At 37.4% G+C, this 18644-nt stretch overlaps 1 protein-coding gene and 1 non-coding gene across 7 annotated transcripts in view; both read left to right on the top strand.

Annotated features, from left to right (window-relative positions):
• The window catches only part of RAPGEF6 (Rap guanine nucleotide exchange factor 6), a 188897-nt gene that overhangs the window by 122973 nt on the left and 47280 nt on the right, over positions 1-18644 (top strand). For all 6 annotated transcript variants that reach the window (XM_029941860.1, XM_029941857.1, XM_029941858.1 and 3 more), the window contains 2 exons: positions 8088-8328; positions 15325-15482. In XM_029941860.1, coding sequence (XP_029797720.1) covers positions 8088-8328; positions 15325-15482 — 399 coding nt within the window. The remainder of the gene's footprint in view (positions 1-8087; positions 8329-15324; positions 15483-18644) is intronic.
• On the top strand, positions 7709-7781 carry TRNAN-GUU. Its single transcript has one exon. It is a non-coding gene; the product is annotated as a tRNA-Asn (tRNA).

Genomic DNA, 18644 nt, shown 5'->3' with positions numbered 1-18644 from the left:
CCCCCCCCCCCCCACCGCCTTTTTTAGGGAAGACTTTCTGAAACTGGTTTTCTTTAGATACCATAGGATATTCAGTGAAATTCTGAGAAGGGCAACAATAAAAACAGCATTATAGTTTGAAAATTATCAAAGAAAATGTATGAGTCTCATGTTAGGGGGAAAAATTCCTCTAGGTCATTTGGTTTGTAATTTGGAAACTAGGAGTTGAATTTAAAAACTGTGTCTCTGGAAAAGGAAGTATGTTTTATTTTTTCACTTTCACTCCTCCTCATACTGCACTTAGTCATAATGAAAAATGAAACATTTGGATATTTTTCCTCTTTTCACTTGAGTTCTTTTTACTGAGTTATATCCTATTAAACCTGATATAAAACCCCATTGGCAATTTCCTAATATTATAATTAGCTTAGTGTCAAATAAGTGAGCCTTCACAGTCTGGGTTTCCTTGAGTTTGGACAAGTATCTAGAAACAGCAATTTTTGTTTTAAATCAGAAAGATTCTGATTTTGAAAAGTACAAGGGCAGGGTTTGCTATGTCACTTAGAGCATGTGATTTAGTCTCTCCAAGCTTGAGTTTATCTAGCTGTATTTCATAGGGCTCTTACAAGGATCAAAGACCTTAAATTTTTTGTGACTGCACATAATAATTACTAGCTGGTATCACATACTATTATGTATTAAAATATAGAGATAATACTATTTGGTGATTAATAGCATGTCCTGTGAGAAACAGAAAAAGTAGATCTGAAGGGCACATAAGGCAGGGAAGCCACCACCTCAGGACTCCTTGAGTGGTGAGAAGCAGTTGCCCAGTAGAACTCGAGGTTGGATGTGCTAGAGAGGAGGCACACATTGTGTGTGGTATTGCACAAGAGGGCCCATGGCCTCAGTACCTCTTCCTTTACCCTCGGCGGAGAATGGTCAGCCAGCTTTACGCCAAGCAAAACACCCAAGAGTATGGAGCATTTTAAGAGTCCCTGGGTAGCTCAGTCGGTTAAGTATCTGACTTCAACTCCAGTCACGATCTCATAGTTCATGGGTTTGAGCTCCGCGTCGGGCTCTGTGCTGACAGCCCAGTGGCTGGAGCCTGCTTCCGATTCTGTGTGTCCCTCTCTCTCTGCCCCTCCCCTGCTCATGATCTGTCGCTGTCTGTCAAAAATAAATATTTTTTTTTAAATGGAGCATTTTAGTATGGATGTGGTACCTGGAATGAGATTGTGGTAACTGTGGCATTACAGTGAAGCAGAGTTGAGCAGTTAGGTTGTCCTGTATGGAACTCGCAGTCAGAACACCTACAAGCAGGAAAACTGTGACCAGAACACAGATGTGTTTATTTAAAAAATAATAATTTAATTTTTATTTGTTTTTGAGAGAGAAAAAGTATGAGCAGGGCACAGGTGGAGAGAGGGAGACACAGAATCCAAAGCAGGCACCAGGCTCCGAACTGTTAGCAAAGAGCCCGATGTAGGGCTCGAACCCACGAACTGTGAAATCATGACTTGAGTCCAAGTCAGATGCTCAACTGACTGAGTCACCCAGGCGCCCCTAAAACTGCCAGCCCGGTGTAGGAGAACTAGGATCACTGAGGGGGCATGGTGGGAAACCTAGTAACTGGGCTTACAGAAAATTTAAGGAAGAAAAGAAAAACATTTTTAGAGCTGTGCTCAGAGAGATTTAAAAAGTCATCTCTTAAAATAAGAACAGGATATTAGGAAGAAAAAACAGTCATTGAAAATAAGTAACTCAGAGTGACATAATATGATAGCAATGACAAAAACAAAAGAAAGTGTGAAGAATAAAGTGTTGGTGCAACAATAGCAGAGACTCTCCCAGAGTGAACGGATGCATATCTTCTAATTCAAAGGGCCACCTAAAATCTGAGCGAAGTGAATTAAACGTGTTTTACTATTCTGTTTCCAGTATTTGAGAACAACCGGAAAAGTTAGACTAAATATAAAACGTAGCTACAAACAAGTATAACAGTCCAAAAAGAGCTGAGAGCTACCTGAGACTGAGAGGCTTGGGCTGGAAAGATGTGAACTGGAGCCATGTCTGCTCTGGGACACTCACCAGTGCAGGAAAGCTTTCGGGTGACAGCCTCTGTAGGCAGTAGACTCCTAAGAAATGGCTAAAGGTTAATGGCAGTTGCTAGGGGCACAAAGTCCCTTCCCACCTCCTGAAACCGTTTCCCGAAAGGACGTCTCCTCCCCCCGGGACACTTTCAGTCCATAGAATGTAGCTGAGAGAAAGAACCGCAGGATAAAATCACAGGTTTCTAGTTTAGAACCCATCATGGCCAGAACATTGGAACATAATAGCCTTTGTTGACCACTGGGACATTGAATGGCTTACTCTGAAGTGGATGTGGCCTGTACTCTAAGCAATTCAGAATGACCTCAAGTTTTGGCCTTGGTTCTAGCCCTGGACCTCAGGGGCCTGGCAGAAGAACATAAAAATCTGCCTTTGAGGATTCCAGCAATTACCTATTGTTTGTTTTTTTAATGAGGGTTTTTTTAAAGTTTATTTATTTATTTTGATGGGAGGAGGTAGAGAGAATCCCAAGCAGGCTCTGCACTGTCACTGCAGAGCTCAAACCCACAAAACATGATACCATGACCTGAGCCAAAAAAAATCCAAAAACAAAAACCAAGCATTTAACCTACTGAGCCACCCAGGTGCCCCATAACCTATTATTTGTAAAAATAAGTTTTCACATACGGAGCTATGCAAACAATCAAAGATGGTGAGGCTCTCTTAAAAGTCTGTGTATTTCAGAACCAATAGAAACAGAACCAGAGGAGGTTCAGAATATTAAATACAGTCTATAAGGTAACTATCTTAGGTCTGTGAAGATAAAAATCAAATTGAGGGTTCCATTTTTAGGTAAGATGGAGTAAACACATGCTACCCTTTGTTTCCCGCTCAGCTCAACAGTAAAGCCTGGGAAGAATCATTTAAGAACTTGGAAAATTCCAAGTCCCACTACCAGGCGTGAATTTAAAAAATTTTTTTTTGTTGTTTTGTATTTTGTACTCCCATAACCCCTGGACTGGACTCAAGGCAAGCTGAAACCTGGATGTGTACATACTGATGAAGGTTTAGACAGAGAAGGTTGGCTTGAGGAGTGGGAGAAGGGATCCCCAAAGTTTTCCCCCCTCTTTTTTTTTCTATTCTGTCAGGCCTCAGCTTCCAAGCAATACAGTGGCTTGCAACACAAGGCTGCACAAGCCAGAATGCTGAGGGAGGTGACCTTCTTTGCCCTTCAGTGGAGCTCTGGCTCCTTCATTATTCCCCCTCCCCCCACACTCTCTGTCTTCCTCCTCCTTGGCCCCTAAAGAGCCACAGTGGGCAATTTCTTTCTAAAGAAGTGAAAAAGTAGTAGGTTGATAACTGAAATCGAGAAGACGACCCCATGAAGTCGTTTATGAGACCCCCAGCTCACCTCCGTCCTGTGTGTGTGCATGGGTGTGATCCTACTCAGCACACCAGAGACTTGAAGAACTGGCCTGTTAGTGGGACTCTGCTCAGGTCCCAGGTGGCCGAGCGGTGGTGCCGAGCGGACGGGTGGAACCCGCACTGCAAAGCTTGAAACCTGTACCGCAGCCCACAGAGAGCTAACCAAAGATAGCAGAACTTTGTCGGGGTCCTCACTTGAGACACTGCCTTTGCCATTCTCTCTCCTTTCTGTGTGAGAGATCAGTTAGTTACTTAACTTGTTAGAAGGTTGAGTCCCATGATCTTTTACAGACAGTTGTGGTCTTGCCATTTCCCCCCTCTTTGTGCTTCAGTTCGGACATTTTTTGATGACTTGGGTTTAAGCAAAGTTTTGCTCTTTTCTTCTGTATCCAGCCTGCCCTTGAACACAGGCAGTGAGTTTAATTTTAGATAGTTTTTAGTTCTAGAGTATCTGTTTGAATCTCTTTTATAAACACAGTTCTCTGTTGCACCATATATTCATCCATTTTATCTCTTTAATATATTTATAATTATTATTTTTAAAGTCTTGTGTGTTAATTCATAAATGGGTATTTTCTTTTATTCTCTGACCCCCTTTTATCATAGTGTCTTACTTTTTTTTATTGTATGCTGTACTTTGTATATTAAGAACCTTAGCAAATAGCCAAATTAATATTTTCTCATAGAATTGCCATTTCCTCTGTTTAAGCATATATAGGGTAAGGGGAAATGACCTGGGTCAGGCTCGGTTACAAAATTACTTAGACTATATCTACGTTTCAAACTGAGAGCGAGATTGGTCATGTGCTTGATGCAGGCCCCTTCTCTAATGGAACTTTGTCCCTGAGCGTAGAGAGACTGTGGGAAATTATACTTTGCTTTGTCAGCATTGTCCTCCTAACCCTCACTCCCAGTTTCTTCCTAAGGTATGGCTTTTGATTCAGAATCCAATAGCTTTTTGTCTTAATTTTTGTAGAATTTTTGTCCCTTCAGAGATTTTGAGCTTATCTCTTGAGCCTCCCACCCCAAGCCAGGAAATATCATGTGTTGGTTGCACATCCTTCCCTGTTTTACGACTTTATCTCATAAGTACCATGAACCTAAGAAATTTCCAGCCTATCCCAGGCCTCCTGCATTCTTAGGAGTAGATATGCCCCATGGAGGAAGGCAGCACTGCTTTGGGCCTTGTTTGTATTCCAGTTTTTATGCCAGTACTTGAAGCCATCAAAAATCCTTTTTCCTCTAGTAGAGTCTCTCTACCTGATCCCTGCTTCATGTTTTTAGACTTCATGTTGAGAGAAGAAAACATCAGGCGATTTCCGTTTACCATCTTCTTGCTCTGGTATTTTAGCTCATCTGTTCCTCCTGGCTTTCACAGCTTTCTAACATTTGAAAATCTCACCATCCAGATAACTTATTATTAGCATTTTAATATTTTCATTAAAGTATTCTATGTGTATGTTTTGAAAATTAAAACTTTAAAGAAAGGTATACAGTAGAACCATACTGTGTATAGCATTCCTGATCTTTGTTCAGGAGTTGATACAAATTTACTTCTTGGGTAATTGCTACTGCATAGAAATCCATTGCAATATCATTGTAATCATTGAGCTAATGTATTGATGGGTATTTTAGGTTGTTTTCAGTTTTTGCTGTTTACAGTGTTGAAATAAAAATCCTTTGTATTTTTATGCTTATATAGATATACCTATCAGAAATTTCTCATAGTGGAATTAATTTTGACAGTACTACAGTTTCGCTTTCCAAAAGTTTACCCCAGTTAATACACTTTGTCAGTCTGTAGAATGCCTCTGCAGCAGGTATAATCAACTTTATTTTTGTTGATATATATTTATTTGGTTGATACATATTTTTATTGATCTACACTATTTAATAATGAGGTAGGTTGAGCACCCTTTTTACATGTTAACTTTTTTTTTTTAACGAAGTCTTCATTTGTCCATTTTTATATTGAGGTACTCCTTTTTTATTGATTTATTTGAAAGTGTTTTAAGAAAGGACACGATCTTGTCTATTTTTGTTTTTTAATATTTATTTACTTAGGGAGAGAGCACAAGCAGGAGAGGGGCAGAGAGATGGGGAGAGAATCCCAAGCAGGCTCTGCACTGTCAACACAGCCTGATGTAGGGCTCGATCCCACAACCTGAGCCAAAATCAAGAGTCAGATGCTTAACTGACTGAGTCACTCAGACACCCCAGTATCTTAGTCTTAAGGGTTGCAGATATATCCCCAAGTTGTCTTTTGACTTTGCTTGTTGGATGTGTATACATATGTACATATATGTAGAGACTGAGAAATTTTTAATCTTCATATAGTCAAATTTATTACTTTTCTTGATTCTTAGGCACCTTCATTTTTGATTCATATGTTTTTCTGTTTAATAGCATTGTAATTACATTTGCTCACCTATTAAAGATTTCCTGTTACTCTTCACAGAAAATTTAGCAACTTCACTGTAGCATTTTTAGGCCCTTTTTCTGCCTTGTTCTCTAGTCATCTTAATTTTCTTTCTGTTTACTTTTACCACAGGGACTTGGAACTTGAGATTTCCTCTACCTAGAGTCGTACTTCCTTCCCCTCCCTTTGCCTGATTAAAATTGACTCACCTTACAGCAACTTAATTGGGGAAGATTTTTCCTTCCTGCTTTCTTAATTCCTCTGGTTATGATCTTTCTGTACCATATATCATACACTTACTGTTCTGTGATAGGGGGCATCTGTGAGCATATAGCATACTACCTGACATGTGTTCGTAGGTCAATAAATATGTTTTGCAGTTTTACCTCAAAAAGTCATCTTCATCTTAACAACATGGCTTAAAATAAAACCAAATTTCCTAAAGAAACTCAAAGGAAGTTGTGTTTTAATCAAGCAAAATATCTTTAAAAGGTGACCCCAAATATTTTTTATTATTTTGAAGGCAATGTGCTTTTGTGTTATGAAAATGTGCTTTTCATAAACTTTCAGTAAGCTTTGGTAATATAACATCCTGGTCGAAACTTTCACAATGATCCACTTTTATACTTTTTTCGTGTTGTAATGCATCAACTTGTAAGTCCGTATCTATTGGATCTTATTTGTAATTCCCTTGATTTTGGAGGAAACTATTAATTTGTTCCCAAAACAACAAAAAAGATTCCAATTGTGTTTGTTTTTCAGTGGCACATTTATACAATTTACTTTTCTTTTATAAGGGTATCACGTAACACTACTGAAAGCTGCATCTTCTGAAGACTTTCATATTCAAGAAAATGTTGCTTCATTTTTCTTTCAGTCAGATGCTCCCAGACACCAAGAGTTTTTAGGAAATTTACGTTCTGCATTAACATTTATCTTTTGAGTGTTTTTTTTTCCCCTCTCTAGTAGTTTGTATATCTTTTTTAAGAACACATATTTAAAACACCAAAAAATATTGTCATGGCATTAATTAATAAAACATAAGTAATACAGGTTATCCTAATTCGAAAAGGTGACACTAATAGTTACTAGATACATAGATTTATATGGATTTGTCTTTTTTTCACCTGATCCCAAGGAGGTATAGCCCCTCTCACGTGGTAAAAAATCTGATCTAGGCAAAGAGACCCCTAGATAGACAAATCTTCCAGTCTGGTTGCACTCTTCTAAAGGATGAAATAACTCCTCAGACTATAGTTGACATGAAGTTACCTAAGAATGATTGGTTGTTTACTTCAGACCACTGTAGTGAATATTTATTAGCTACTTGACTCAGTGACAGAAATCTTATAAATGTGACCTTGAGAAAATTTAGTATTGTTTATTTCAGACAAAAATTGGTCTATCAAAATTTTTTTTGTTTTGTCTTCTTTTTAATGGCTACATTTTACAAAACTGAGCATGACTACGGTATTTCAACCTCATATCAAATAATATTTGATATGAAATAACATAAGTAAAATAATCTAAATCTTTTTATAAAATCTAAGAGGATTAGTGGTTCCATTGCCTTTTATTATTACATAGCAAATATTGCTAAATAGGAAGCCCTGAACTTTTCAAACATGCTGCTTTCCCAGTTCCTTTCCATTTTTGCCAGTGACTTTGTTTTATCACTTCTGGGCTCTAGTTACTAGATACATAGACTAAACCTAAGGATAGGCACCTGGCTGGCTCACTTGGCAGCACATGTGACTCTTGATCTCACGGCCATGAGTTTGAGCCCCAAGTTGGATGTGGAGCCTACTTAAAAAGGAATATATTCTTAGGGGTGCCTGGCTAGCTCAGTTGGTAGAGCATGTGACTGTTGATCCCAGGGTCATGGGTTCAAACCCCATGCTGGGTGTAGAGATTACTTAAAAAAAAAAAAATTAAAAGGAACATCGTTGGCTCAATCAGTAGAGCATGTGACTCTTGATCTCAGGGTTGTAAGTTTGAGCCCCACACTGGGGGTAGTTATTACTTAAAATCTTAAAAAAAACTGAAGAGAGAAGTTGGTATAGCTGATGAAACAGGGCATTTTTCATGGTATTTAATGAATGAGACTGTGAAAGGCCAAGTAATTGAAGGTGACTGTATTTATCCTTAAAATTTGTTTTTTTTTTTTAATTTGCTAATGAGAAGAAAACAATTGACTGATTTATTTCCACAGTGTTCAAAGAGTTGCTTAGTAGGACTGAACAAGAAAAATATGGTGTTCCGCATATTCCTAAAATTGCTGAAAAAAAAAGTAATCGCCATTCAATCCAGGATGTACCAGGAGATATTGAACAGACATCACAGGAGAAAGGAAATAAGAAAATAAAAGCAAATACTGTTTCTGGTGGGAGAAATAAAATCAGGAAAATTTTGGATAAAACACGGTTTAGTATCCTGCCTCCAAAACTGTTCAGGTAGGTAATAGTCATCTCAGTCTTATAGACCTTTTCCTGTTGACTGTAAAGTTTTTATTTGGGGGAAGGGAGCTCAAAGTCATTTTTTTTTATACAACTAATGCATTATAAAATCTTCAACTAATCTATAAATAAGAAAATCTCAGTATCTTTCCATCATTTACATTAAGTTATAACTACTAGTTTATATATTCTCCTAGTAGCTTTGTTTTGAATTTCAGGAAAGGCTGACCATTCGATTTTACAAAATCTTTTCTTGTGTATTTTTAAATTTTTTTTTACCTAATTTCAGTCCTTTGGACATTCTTCTTCTTCTTCTTTTTTTTTTTTTTTTAAGTTTATTTATGTTGAGCGACAGGGCCGGTGCGAGTGAGGGACGGGCAGAGCGAGGGAGATGAGCAGGCTCTGTGCTGGCAGCTTGCTACACTATGAGATCATGACCAGAGCCAAAACCAAGAGTCAGATGCTTCACCAACTGAGCCACCCAGGCGCCCCCAAATTTGAACATCTTAAAACTTGAGGATACATTTGTGGATGCTAATTTTTTATCTTCTAAATCATCTTTCTTTTATTGCACTATTTATTCCTTCCTGAATTCTAAAACTGACCTTTTCAGTCAAATCCATTTCTATTTCCAAAATGAGATGTCACCAAAACTAAAGGAAACTTGGTGATTTTAAATATAATTTGAGGTCTGTAAAGCACTTATTAAATCAATTCACTGAAGTGTCATGACTAGGAATGAGTCTAGTACATATTGTATCTGTATGTTTTACATTATCTACTTACTAAAGCACTCACAAGTTTCAATCCAACTCAGTACCCAGCACACAGTAGGTACACAGTGAATTACCAAGTGAAAGAAAGAGAAGAAAGAAATGGAAAAGGAAGGAAGAAACATTTAAACAAAACATACTCAAAATATTTTAGTTCCTTACAGTTCCCAGCACTGTGCTCTGTGGTTTATAGAGCTGAAAAGAGGTAGTCGCTGCCCCTAAGGAATTCATATGAGGAGCCCTTTATTATCCACATGCTTAGATACAAGGCACAGGCAGTGGCCAAAGACAGAAACACAGATTAATAGAGCAAGTTTCTTGTCCTCTAAGATTGATAGTCTAAAAGGGAAAACAAACAAATGATACATTACAGGGTGATAAATGTTTTGATGTGTACAAAGACAGGACCAAGCTTGGTAGGTTACATAGGCTGTGTACATGTAGAGATGAAGCAGGAGAGAGAGGGAAGTGCTACATTATGGAAGACTTTGAATATTATGCTAAAGAGATGGACTTCATGTCATAGAAGCTATGCTAGTTGTATTTGCTGGGTTGGGGTTGACAGTATAGCACACTATCATCGTAGTAACAAAGACACTAATTAGGGGGCAACTTGGAAGTAGGTAAATGTCAACTCTCAACTTTTGTAGCATTCAAGATCTCAGAGACAACCTGATCCCATCATGCTTTTCTTGAGTTCTTATTTCCAACCAGGTAACACATTTGTTCTTCATTTAATTTGGGGCTCACAGAGAATTAAAACATCTTGAGAATTAAAACATTTCTTTCTTAATGAATGCTCTCCTTGAGGCAAGTAGATTATAAAAATCCTAACTTAAAATAGCAAAATTCTTGTAATATTGAGCTTACTGTCATATGAAATCAGCACGGCAAACACTGTTATCTTACTCTCCTAAATGAGAGGTAAAGAGAATATGAAAGGGACCAGCTTATAGTGTAAAGATGGGAGACGGCTTTGGATGACCAGAAGTGTGCATGACAGCACGGAGGAAAAGGGAAATGAATGGAGGACCAGAAAGAAAAGAGTTCACAAAGGGGATCCTCAAGAGGTATTATCCTGAGTTCCATTTCTAGAAGCCCTAGTGGATTTGATCTAGAATACATGTATGTATCCTTTAACGGTTTTTCATTTTAAACCGGGGCATAATTGTGACATGTGTCCTCTAGAACTAAATGACAGTGATTCTCATGGACTTTAGCTTGTTAGCGTCAGATTCCAAGTAGCTCTGTTCAAGTTTCAGGCAGCTAAATCAGTTTCTCATCTCCATAGTGTATCTTCAGGCATTGGTTTCACCTCTTGGGTTCTATGTTTTGTTATAGCAGGCATGGAAATGGAGGTCACCGAGAGAGCAGTCATTTGACTATTTTCAAGTCTTATTTCTTTATATTTGTACCCCTTCGTATTGGTACCTCTTGTCTGAAAGAGCTTGTAGAAGTAGTTAACTCAAAAGGATTTTTTATTTTTATTTATTTATTTATTTATTTATTTATTTATTTATTTATTTATTTATTTATTTTAGTAGTTAGGAAGTATTTATTGAATCTCTTGTGCCACTATGAGGCTGTTCACTGTGAATGCAAACACTAGTAAAATACTGCACTTGAGGAGTTAAACTGGCTATCTTTTCCAAACATGTTTCAGTGAAGTAAAATGCCAATAATTTCATCCATATAAATGCCAGGGGAAAAAATAGGTTATTTTAGTTGAAGTCATAAAGGTTTTCTATTGGAGCCTGTTGTTTTATTTGTTTTTTGTTTTGTTTTTTCTTTTTTTTTTTTTTTGGCAGAGGACTAATTTGTTAGACTGGTCACTTTGCAGTTTTGAGAATGAATGTGTGTCCTATTTCTTGAATTCAGGTGACTCAATAATTACACACACAAAAATCACTGAAACCTCAATAGAAAAATGGAGAACATGAATCACATATTCTGCATCCATTAATAATCAAGGGGACACAGTTTATTTTAAAACAGGGTATCATTTGTTTTATCACAGGTTAACAGGAGAGTAGTCAGGGCCTGAATTGATAAGATAGATAATAAGCTCAGACTACTGTAGAAATAGGAAAGAATGGGTACATGGGTGGCTCAGTCTCTTCAGTGTCCGACTCTTGATTTTTGCTCAGGTCATGAGCTCAAGGTTCCACAGTTCTTGAATTTGAGCCCTGCTTTGGGGTCTGTGCTGACAGTGTGGAGCCTGCTTGAGATCCTCCCCCCCCCCCCCCCCCCCCCCCCCCCCCTCCCTCCCTCCCTCCCTCCCTCCCTCTCTCTCTCTCTCTCTCTCTCTCTCTCTCTCTCTGTCCTTCCCCTGCTCCCTCCCTCCCTCCCTCTCCCTAACCTTCTCTTGCTCTCAAAAATAAATAACCATTAAAAAGAAATGTGAAATGGCACAACCTTTTTATTAAGTATTTAAATAAAATTAAATAATAATGTAAATAAATAATAAAAGCATTTTTACAAGTTTTATTTATTTATTTATTTTGAGAGAGAGAGAGTGTGTGCACACGGGGGAAGGGGCTGAGAGAGAATCCCAAGTAGGCTCCTGGCTGTCCCCTTGGAGCCCAACCTGGGGCTTATTCCATGAACTATGAGATCATGACCTGAGCCAAAATCAAGACTTGGAGGTTTAACCAACTGAGCCACCCAGGTTTCCCTGGGCATTTATTATTAAGAGTTTTAAAAACGTTCATACGTTTGATTCAACAATTCCATTTTAAATAATAATAATTGATGAAGATTTATACACAGATATTCTTAGTAGTATTACCTATAATGAAATAAAAATGGAAATACCCTAGAAGTCCAGCTACTGGGGATTGGTTAATTAGATCATGCTGTATACGTAAAAATAACTAAAAGGAAAACTATTGATTGTGGTTTTGTCAGGGTGTCATTTTATAGGTAATGTTTTTCTTTTTTGCTTGTTTACTGTGTTTTTAATTTGCTACTTAGAACAATTTTCAAGTGAGAAAAATAATTTTAATGAGTTTAATTCCACAGTTCTGAACATTTTCTATGTCAGGGCTGTTTGAAAAGGGCGCTTGGTCTCTGCCTTTGTAGCACTCAGTTCTCTAAGAATTGTCCTAAAATTACTGTAAGAAAGAGTATCTGCATCTGTGAGACAAGCAGAAAATATTAAAATAAGGAAGAAACAAATAGTTGAGATAAGAATAGATAATCCCCCAAATTCCTAACCATGACAAAATTTTAAAATTAAAGAATTCTTTGGAATATTAGTAGAAAAATAGTTGCTAATTGTCAATAACATCAGTGAAAAAAAGCCAGGGGCTTTTGTTACTGACTTGAGAATATTTAACAGTTTAGGAAATCTATGTTCTGTTTTTCTTTTTTAATCATTTGGCTTTTATTTTGCTTTTAAATCACAAATTGCTTAAGTAACTGGTTAATATTATTCTTTGTAACAGTCCCAGAAGTAGACTGTCTTGTTTGCTTATCAGAAGTTATTTTTTCTCACCATGTTTTGGTCAGCATACTTTGTTTGCTTTTAATAATTGGGATTATTTTTATTAGCATACAGATGTTTATGCCGTGTTCTTAGTTTCATACTGTGAAACTAAAATATACTTCTGAGTAAAGTTAGTGTTGGGGAACTATTAAGGAATTTTTCAAAACTATCTTATTTCTGTTACTGCATCATCTTCTCAGGAGACTGTTTTGGTAAGAAATGACATAATTACTGTATTTGCAAACGAGCTTTATCAATTCAGCTTCCAAACAAGCATGGATATTTTGCCAATTAGATACTGTTTCATTCATGTCATAGCATGGGTTTTACATAACATTAGTATAGTTTTCATTTATACATGCTCACACCTTAATGACCATGAATATGTAACCAGCTTTACATTATTATATCTGTACAGTGTCCTATCTTTGGTTATTAAAAAGCAGAAGTAATGTTAAATAACATCAGTAAAAGAGATAAGGACTTTTAGTGTTTCATGTACTTTTCTTACTGTGAATTCCATCTTACTGCAATTTAAGGCAGTTCCCTTTAGTAAAATATTACAGTGTTTTAACATGGTTAAAGTTGATTCTACTGTGATTATTAATAGGACCAGCTAACAACAGTTTGCTTCTTTGGATTTAATTACTTGACCCTCTGTGTCCACAAATTGGTGGTTTTCTTTTAAAAAAATCAATTAAATTAGAAAACCTGTTAAATTTTTACAACATACTTATTTTCCATAAATTTAAATTGTTGCAAACTACTTACAAACCTATAAATACAAGTTTCTGTGAAAGCCCCCTTCCTTCTTTGCTCATCTCTAACCTTGGAACATTTAGCTCTGATCTTTAGTAATACACACCATACACACCAAATTCTAAGGATCCAATTTAGCATAAGCAGAAATTCTTTATCAGATAATATATTTTCTAAGCCTTATTTCTTCTGTCTGTGAGATTAGGCAGCCTTCTCTCCCCCAGGTAAACATTTCCTGTTTCTGTGATGCCTGCTGTATCCACTGTACCTTTTCTGTTTTTTAATATGAATTGCTCAAAATCCTTTTTAGGTTTGTACTGTTCTATTTTAATTTTAGCAAAAGTAATTCACTGGCTTCTTAAAAATGGGAATTGTTTTTTCCTCTGAGCCAAAATGTTCATGTACATTACCTCATTTAATCTTTACAGTAGTCCCAGGGGAGAGAGAATATTAGCCACATTTTTAGATGAGGAAACCAAGGTTCAGAAACAGAAATTTCCTTGAGGTCACGTAGATAATTATCCAGTTTACACATAGCTGGCTCTTGAAACACTTAGTTTTGCTCTCTTCCATGTCTTCATGCTTTTCCCTAACTCCTCTGCAGTCTGGCTTGTTCTAGCTCTCTCTTCCTTGTCTGGCTATTAGCAGCAGCCCTTTAGCTCTTTATTTAACTGCCCTCCACACTTCATCTTGCATAGTTGCCTTTTCTGCCTAAGTCCTATATTTGACTCCTAACATTCTGGATGTATCCCATACCACTCATTTAATGCATTCCATGATACTAGGTAAGTATTCTGTGATACTTCTATATGTGTAACAAGTACTGGGTAGAAAAGTACATTGAATAAAACATAGATAAGAATAAATGTTAACCTAAAGAATTGGTTTAACCCTTAGAAACTAATGGTGTTTTGATCACTGATGCTAATGGAAATCTTTTTCATTGCTGTCTTTTATATAGGACTGTTTCATTTATTCTTTGTTTTATAGAACTTTCGAGGGTTTCTAAAACTTAAGTAACAGAGTTTTATGTTTCTTTCAATTTTTTTCTCTTCAGTGGATTTAGAGTTACCTGCGTAACACATTTAAAGTATTTTAAAGAGTATTTTATTTGCTTACATATGGCCATTTCGTTGATATTTTTGAAAACTTTAAAGGAAGTTAACTCTAGATGGCTTGCTTTCTTCTGTGGTTTTGATGTTCTCATCTAGGGAACAGCCAAGTAATAGACCTGAGCCATCACACAAGAAATAATGTGTCCTCAAATAAACTTTAGAGACTATAAAAGTCTTTTTCCTTTATATTGATTTCTGGTCCTCCTCTTTCTTTTTTTTTTTTTCTTTCTTGTCATATATGCCCATTGCTTACTGTTCTGTGTGCCATCTTCCTGTCATCTTTTCCCAGTTATCACTGGTTTGGACAGTTTCTCAGGTTGGTCATATGTTTAAAGACCTCTCACGTTTTGTCACTTGGACCTGGTCCCTTCGTTTTCTGCAGCCTGCTATTTTTTGGTTTGGGTTTAGACCCAGCTGCATCCTGTGCCTAAAAGGTCACCATCTACTATGCTTTGAGTGAGCACCTTGCTGTGGTGTGGTTGTGCCTTGTTGCATACGTATATTAATTAGTGTCCACTAAAACTGGCCAATCTTAAAGGCTCCCTACACACCCAGAGTTAATTTCTTTACCAAAATGAACAGAAACTTAATATGACTTGCTTTATGATGTACTATAAAGTACATCTTTATGATATTGTAGTTACTTAGATTTAACTTACTTATAAGTTAAATTTTTAGTATACATAAATTGTGAGTATATTCATTATTGTAGTGTCCTGTTTTTTAATTGCTGTAATAAATACTTTTTTAAGTTACCACTCTGAATTGGTTCCATTATGCCTTAGTGTATAGACAACAGCAGCGTTTCCCATTAAGAATTCTCAGTTACTTTAAAGTGATATATGACATTCTTTTGAAGTGATGGAGGCCTGAGCCAGTCACAAGATGACAGCATTGTGGGAACAAGACACTGCAGGCACAGTCTGGCTATAATGCCTATACCTGGAACACTCTCCTCCAGCAGCCCTGATCTCCTGCAGCCTACCACCAGCATGTTGGATTTTTCTAATCCTGCAGGTAATTTTTGTTTGTGATTTGATATAGCCATATTGATTCCAAAGTGACAAATTAGGTGGTCGAGCCTTCTGTATCCAAGAGATTTGCTTGCTTCTCTCCTCTCTGATTTCCAGGTTGTGACTCACTGCAAATGCTCCAACTGAAGCATTCATTTTGTCTTTTTGTACAAGCTCAGGTGGTACCTGTTCCAGTATAAAATAGTACATAGGAAAGAGATTACGTTTAGTTGTCTTTTAGTAACCCTTATCAGAACAGTGGAAAGAAAGCAGGATGCTGCTTTTCAGCCAAGAAATAAGTTATCCGTGGTGTGGAAAAGGATAAGGGAGATTATTTCACTTATCTTCTCACTTGTCTTCCTCTGTGATGTAGTGAAATGTGTTAGTAATATTCTATAAAAATTTTCCCCAAGCACCTGAAGCTAAAGTTGTTGTATTGTCATGTATTATTAATTAAATACACTACAGCATGTTTTCATTAGTGTTTAAATTTTGGGTTTTGGGTTTAAACATAATGTAGGACATCAAGTTTATTTTTATGCGTCTGTTCATGCCCAAAGACAAGGGTTTTTGTTTAATGACATACTGTAAAGTTTCATTACGAGGAAGAAAAACTTTTTACTTATATATCCATCACTTGAAGGATTTGGGATGGCTTTCAGTAAAGACACGTACAGTTAAAATGTATAATTAGGTCCAAAGAGAAGGAGAGAAAAGAGCTCTACAAAGATCAGTGTAGTTGTGACTCAAAGCTTCAGTTTTAATGCTAAAGGTCTTAACAGTAATATAAAAAAGGGAGGAAACATGAGTCTCATTATTAGAAAGGAGGAAATATAACAAGTGTAGTAAAGTTTCCGCTTTATTATAGCAACTTGAGCAGGAACTCGACATAATGTACCAGTTTAGTGAAATTCATTCTGTACATTGTTTTTTGGGTTTTTAAAAATTTCAGTTGCCTTTGACTATTAGAGAGTACTAAGCCCAGTAATCTGTCTTTGACACGTCCTCTTCTCTATGTGTCTACCAGTGTTCTTTCTAGAACAAAGATTTTAATGAGTCATTACTTTGCTTAGGAATTTCTAATGATTTCTGAATTAGTTAAGGTTCAGTCATGAGACAGAAACCACTCCAGATATTTAATCAGAATTTAATATAATGAATTGTTGCCAAGGCGTAAAGTTAACTATGTACGTAAAATGGTAAAGAAGCAAGCACTAAGGTATCACAGAGGCAGGAAAACTGCAGAGGGGACTCATCGTCGCCACAGGGTGAAGCTGTGCGGCTGCGTGGTACAGGAAGAGCAGTCCCACGAAAGACCAGGAAGCAGCAAGTCTTTTCTGCCTCTAACCTTACAGTTGCTTTTGGTGCCCCTTTTTGGCATAACCCACGGGGCCAGCTGGCACAGAAGAATGTGGTTTGCAGCATCTCGGCCCCATCATGACCAGGCAGAGTGGATTTGCGACCTTGCAACAATGACATGGTAACAGGCCATGTCCACTTCTCACAGCCTGACGATAAACTCCCTTTCGAGCCTTCTGGCCTGCCAGTGTCCCCGCTCTCACCTCGTCTCTGATTCCTTAGTGGTGGCATGTACCTTCACAACAGTGGTTTCTTTGCCCGTGCTGTTTGCCACCTGGCGTGTTCTCTCCCTGCATATCCAGAACTTTCTCTTTTCTGGGTGCTGGGCTCAAATGTTCCCTTCTCTGGGAAAGCTATCCCTTCTTTCCTAGAAATCTTTAGCGCATTTTCGTGGTCGTTCTTGTATTGCTTTCACGTAGGAGCATGGGAACTGATTTTCACGTCTGTGTGTGTGTCCCACAGTTGTGCCTCTCACACTACATTCATAAATACCATATTTTTACACTACCAAAACACAGACTATGTACGTACAGTTTTATGAGTATTCAGGGACAGATGATTTCTAAATTAAGTGATTTTTATAGCTGTGTTTTTGTCACTGGTGTATCTAGAGGTGGCAGTGGGGACATAAGGGATGGTTGTAGGGAAAGGACTGAGAGAGCCTCAGCCGGGGGGTCAGCTGGGGGATCCAAAGGAAGAGGTTGAAATTTCTAAAATTTAGGAACTGGAAGTCCCCCATTGCACTGAAATTTGAAGAGAAGGTGCCCAGTTTGACTGCATAGTTCACTCATTGAAAACATGTTGGAAGAGTCCAGGAGGCTTGTGTAAAATCTCTCTAGAGAAGGTCCATCTGCTAAGCTCAGTCTGCAGCCTGTGTCCATACCAGCAATGTAAATGCACACATATGGGGCGCCTCGGGGGCTCAGTCAGTTAAGCATCTGATTCTTGATTTCAGTTCGGGTCACGGTCTCACCGTCGTGTGATCCAGCCCCACGTGGGGCTCCTCGCTGATCTCACAGAGCCTGCCTGGGTTCTCTGTCTCTCTCTGCCACTCCACAACGCTGTCTCAAACATTTTTTAAATTTAAAATTAAAACTTTAAATAAAAATTTTTTAATTACAAAAAATGAGCACATTTAAGATACGTGTTTAACATATAAGTTAAATTTTTAAACCCCAAAACATAGAACTTTATGAAAGCACTTTTATGGTGTTTATATTGATGTTGACTAAAATACTCCTTGGCAACTAATTTCCAAATTCACTTCCTTAAGTTATATATGACAGCACTGAAGTTTAGGTGAGCTGTGTACATCGTGTGTGTGTGTGTGTGTGTGTGTGTGTGTGTGTGTGTGTGTTGTAGTACATGTGTGACATCAGCCACGTTTGATGAACTTACTGTTGGTCTCAGTATGTTTATGCTGCTTGTTTAAAGTTGTTAGTCTGGTGAAAGCTACAGAATTGTTAATAGTTTGCTTTTGATTGCTGACTGTTCTGTGATTTTGCTTTGTTTTTGCTGCCTACAGCTGTTGGTTTTTACTGTAAGTATCTTGAAAACTGTGGAATTCCATTACTTATGTTTCTGTGTAGTGGTGTATTGTTTTTAAAAATTCCCATGATACAGAATTGAATAAAATAGTAACCAGAACTTTTCTACCCACTGATAAGCTTGCCAGTGTAAATGGGTGTGTATTCTTTTCATCATTTTCTTTGAATACATATATTTTTATGGTTATAGAATCAGTAGGCATGCTGTTCTATAACTTGCAAACTCTTGGGGGGAATTTTTGACCTAATGTTAGATGAGG

Source organism: Suricata suricatta, chromosome 6, assembly GCF_006229205.1.
Source record: "Suricata suricatta isolate VVHF042 chromosome 6, meerkat_22Aug2017_6uvM2_HiC, whole genome shotgun sequence".
NCBI classification, from domain to species: Eukaryota; Metazoa; Chordata; class Mammalia; order Carnivora; family Herpestidae; genus Suricata; species Suricata suricatta.
The sequence above is the reverse complement of the archived record's forward strand: the minus strand, read 5'-3'. Positions and strand labels throughout refer to the sequence as shown.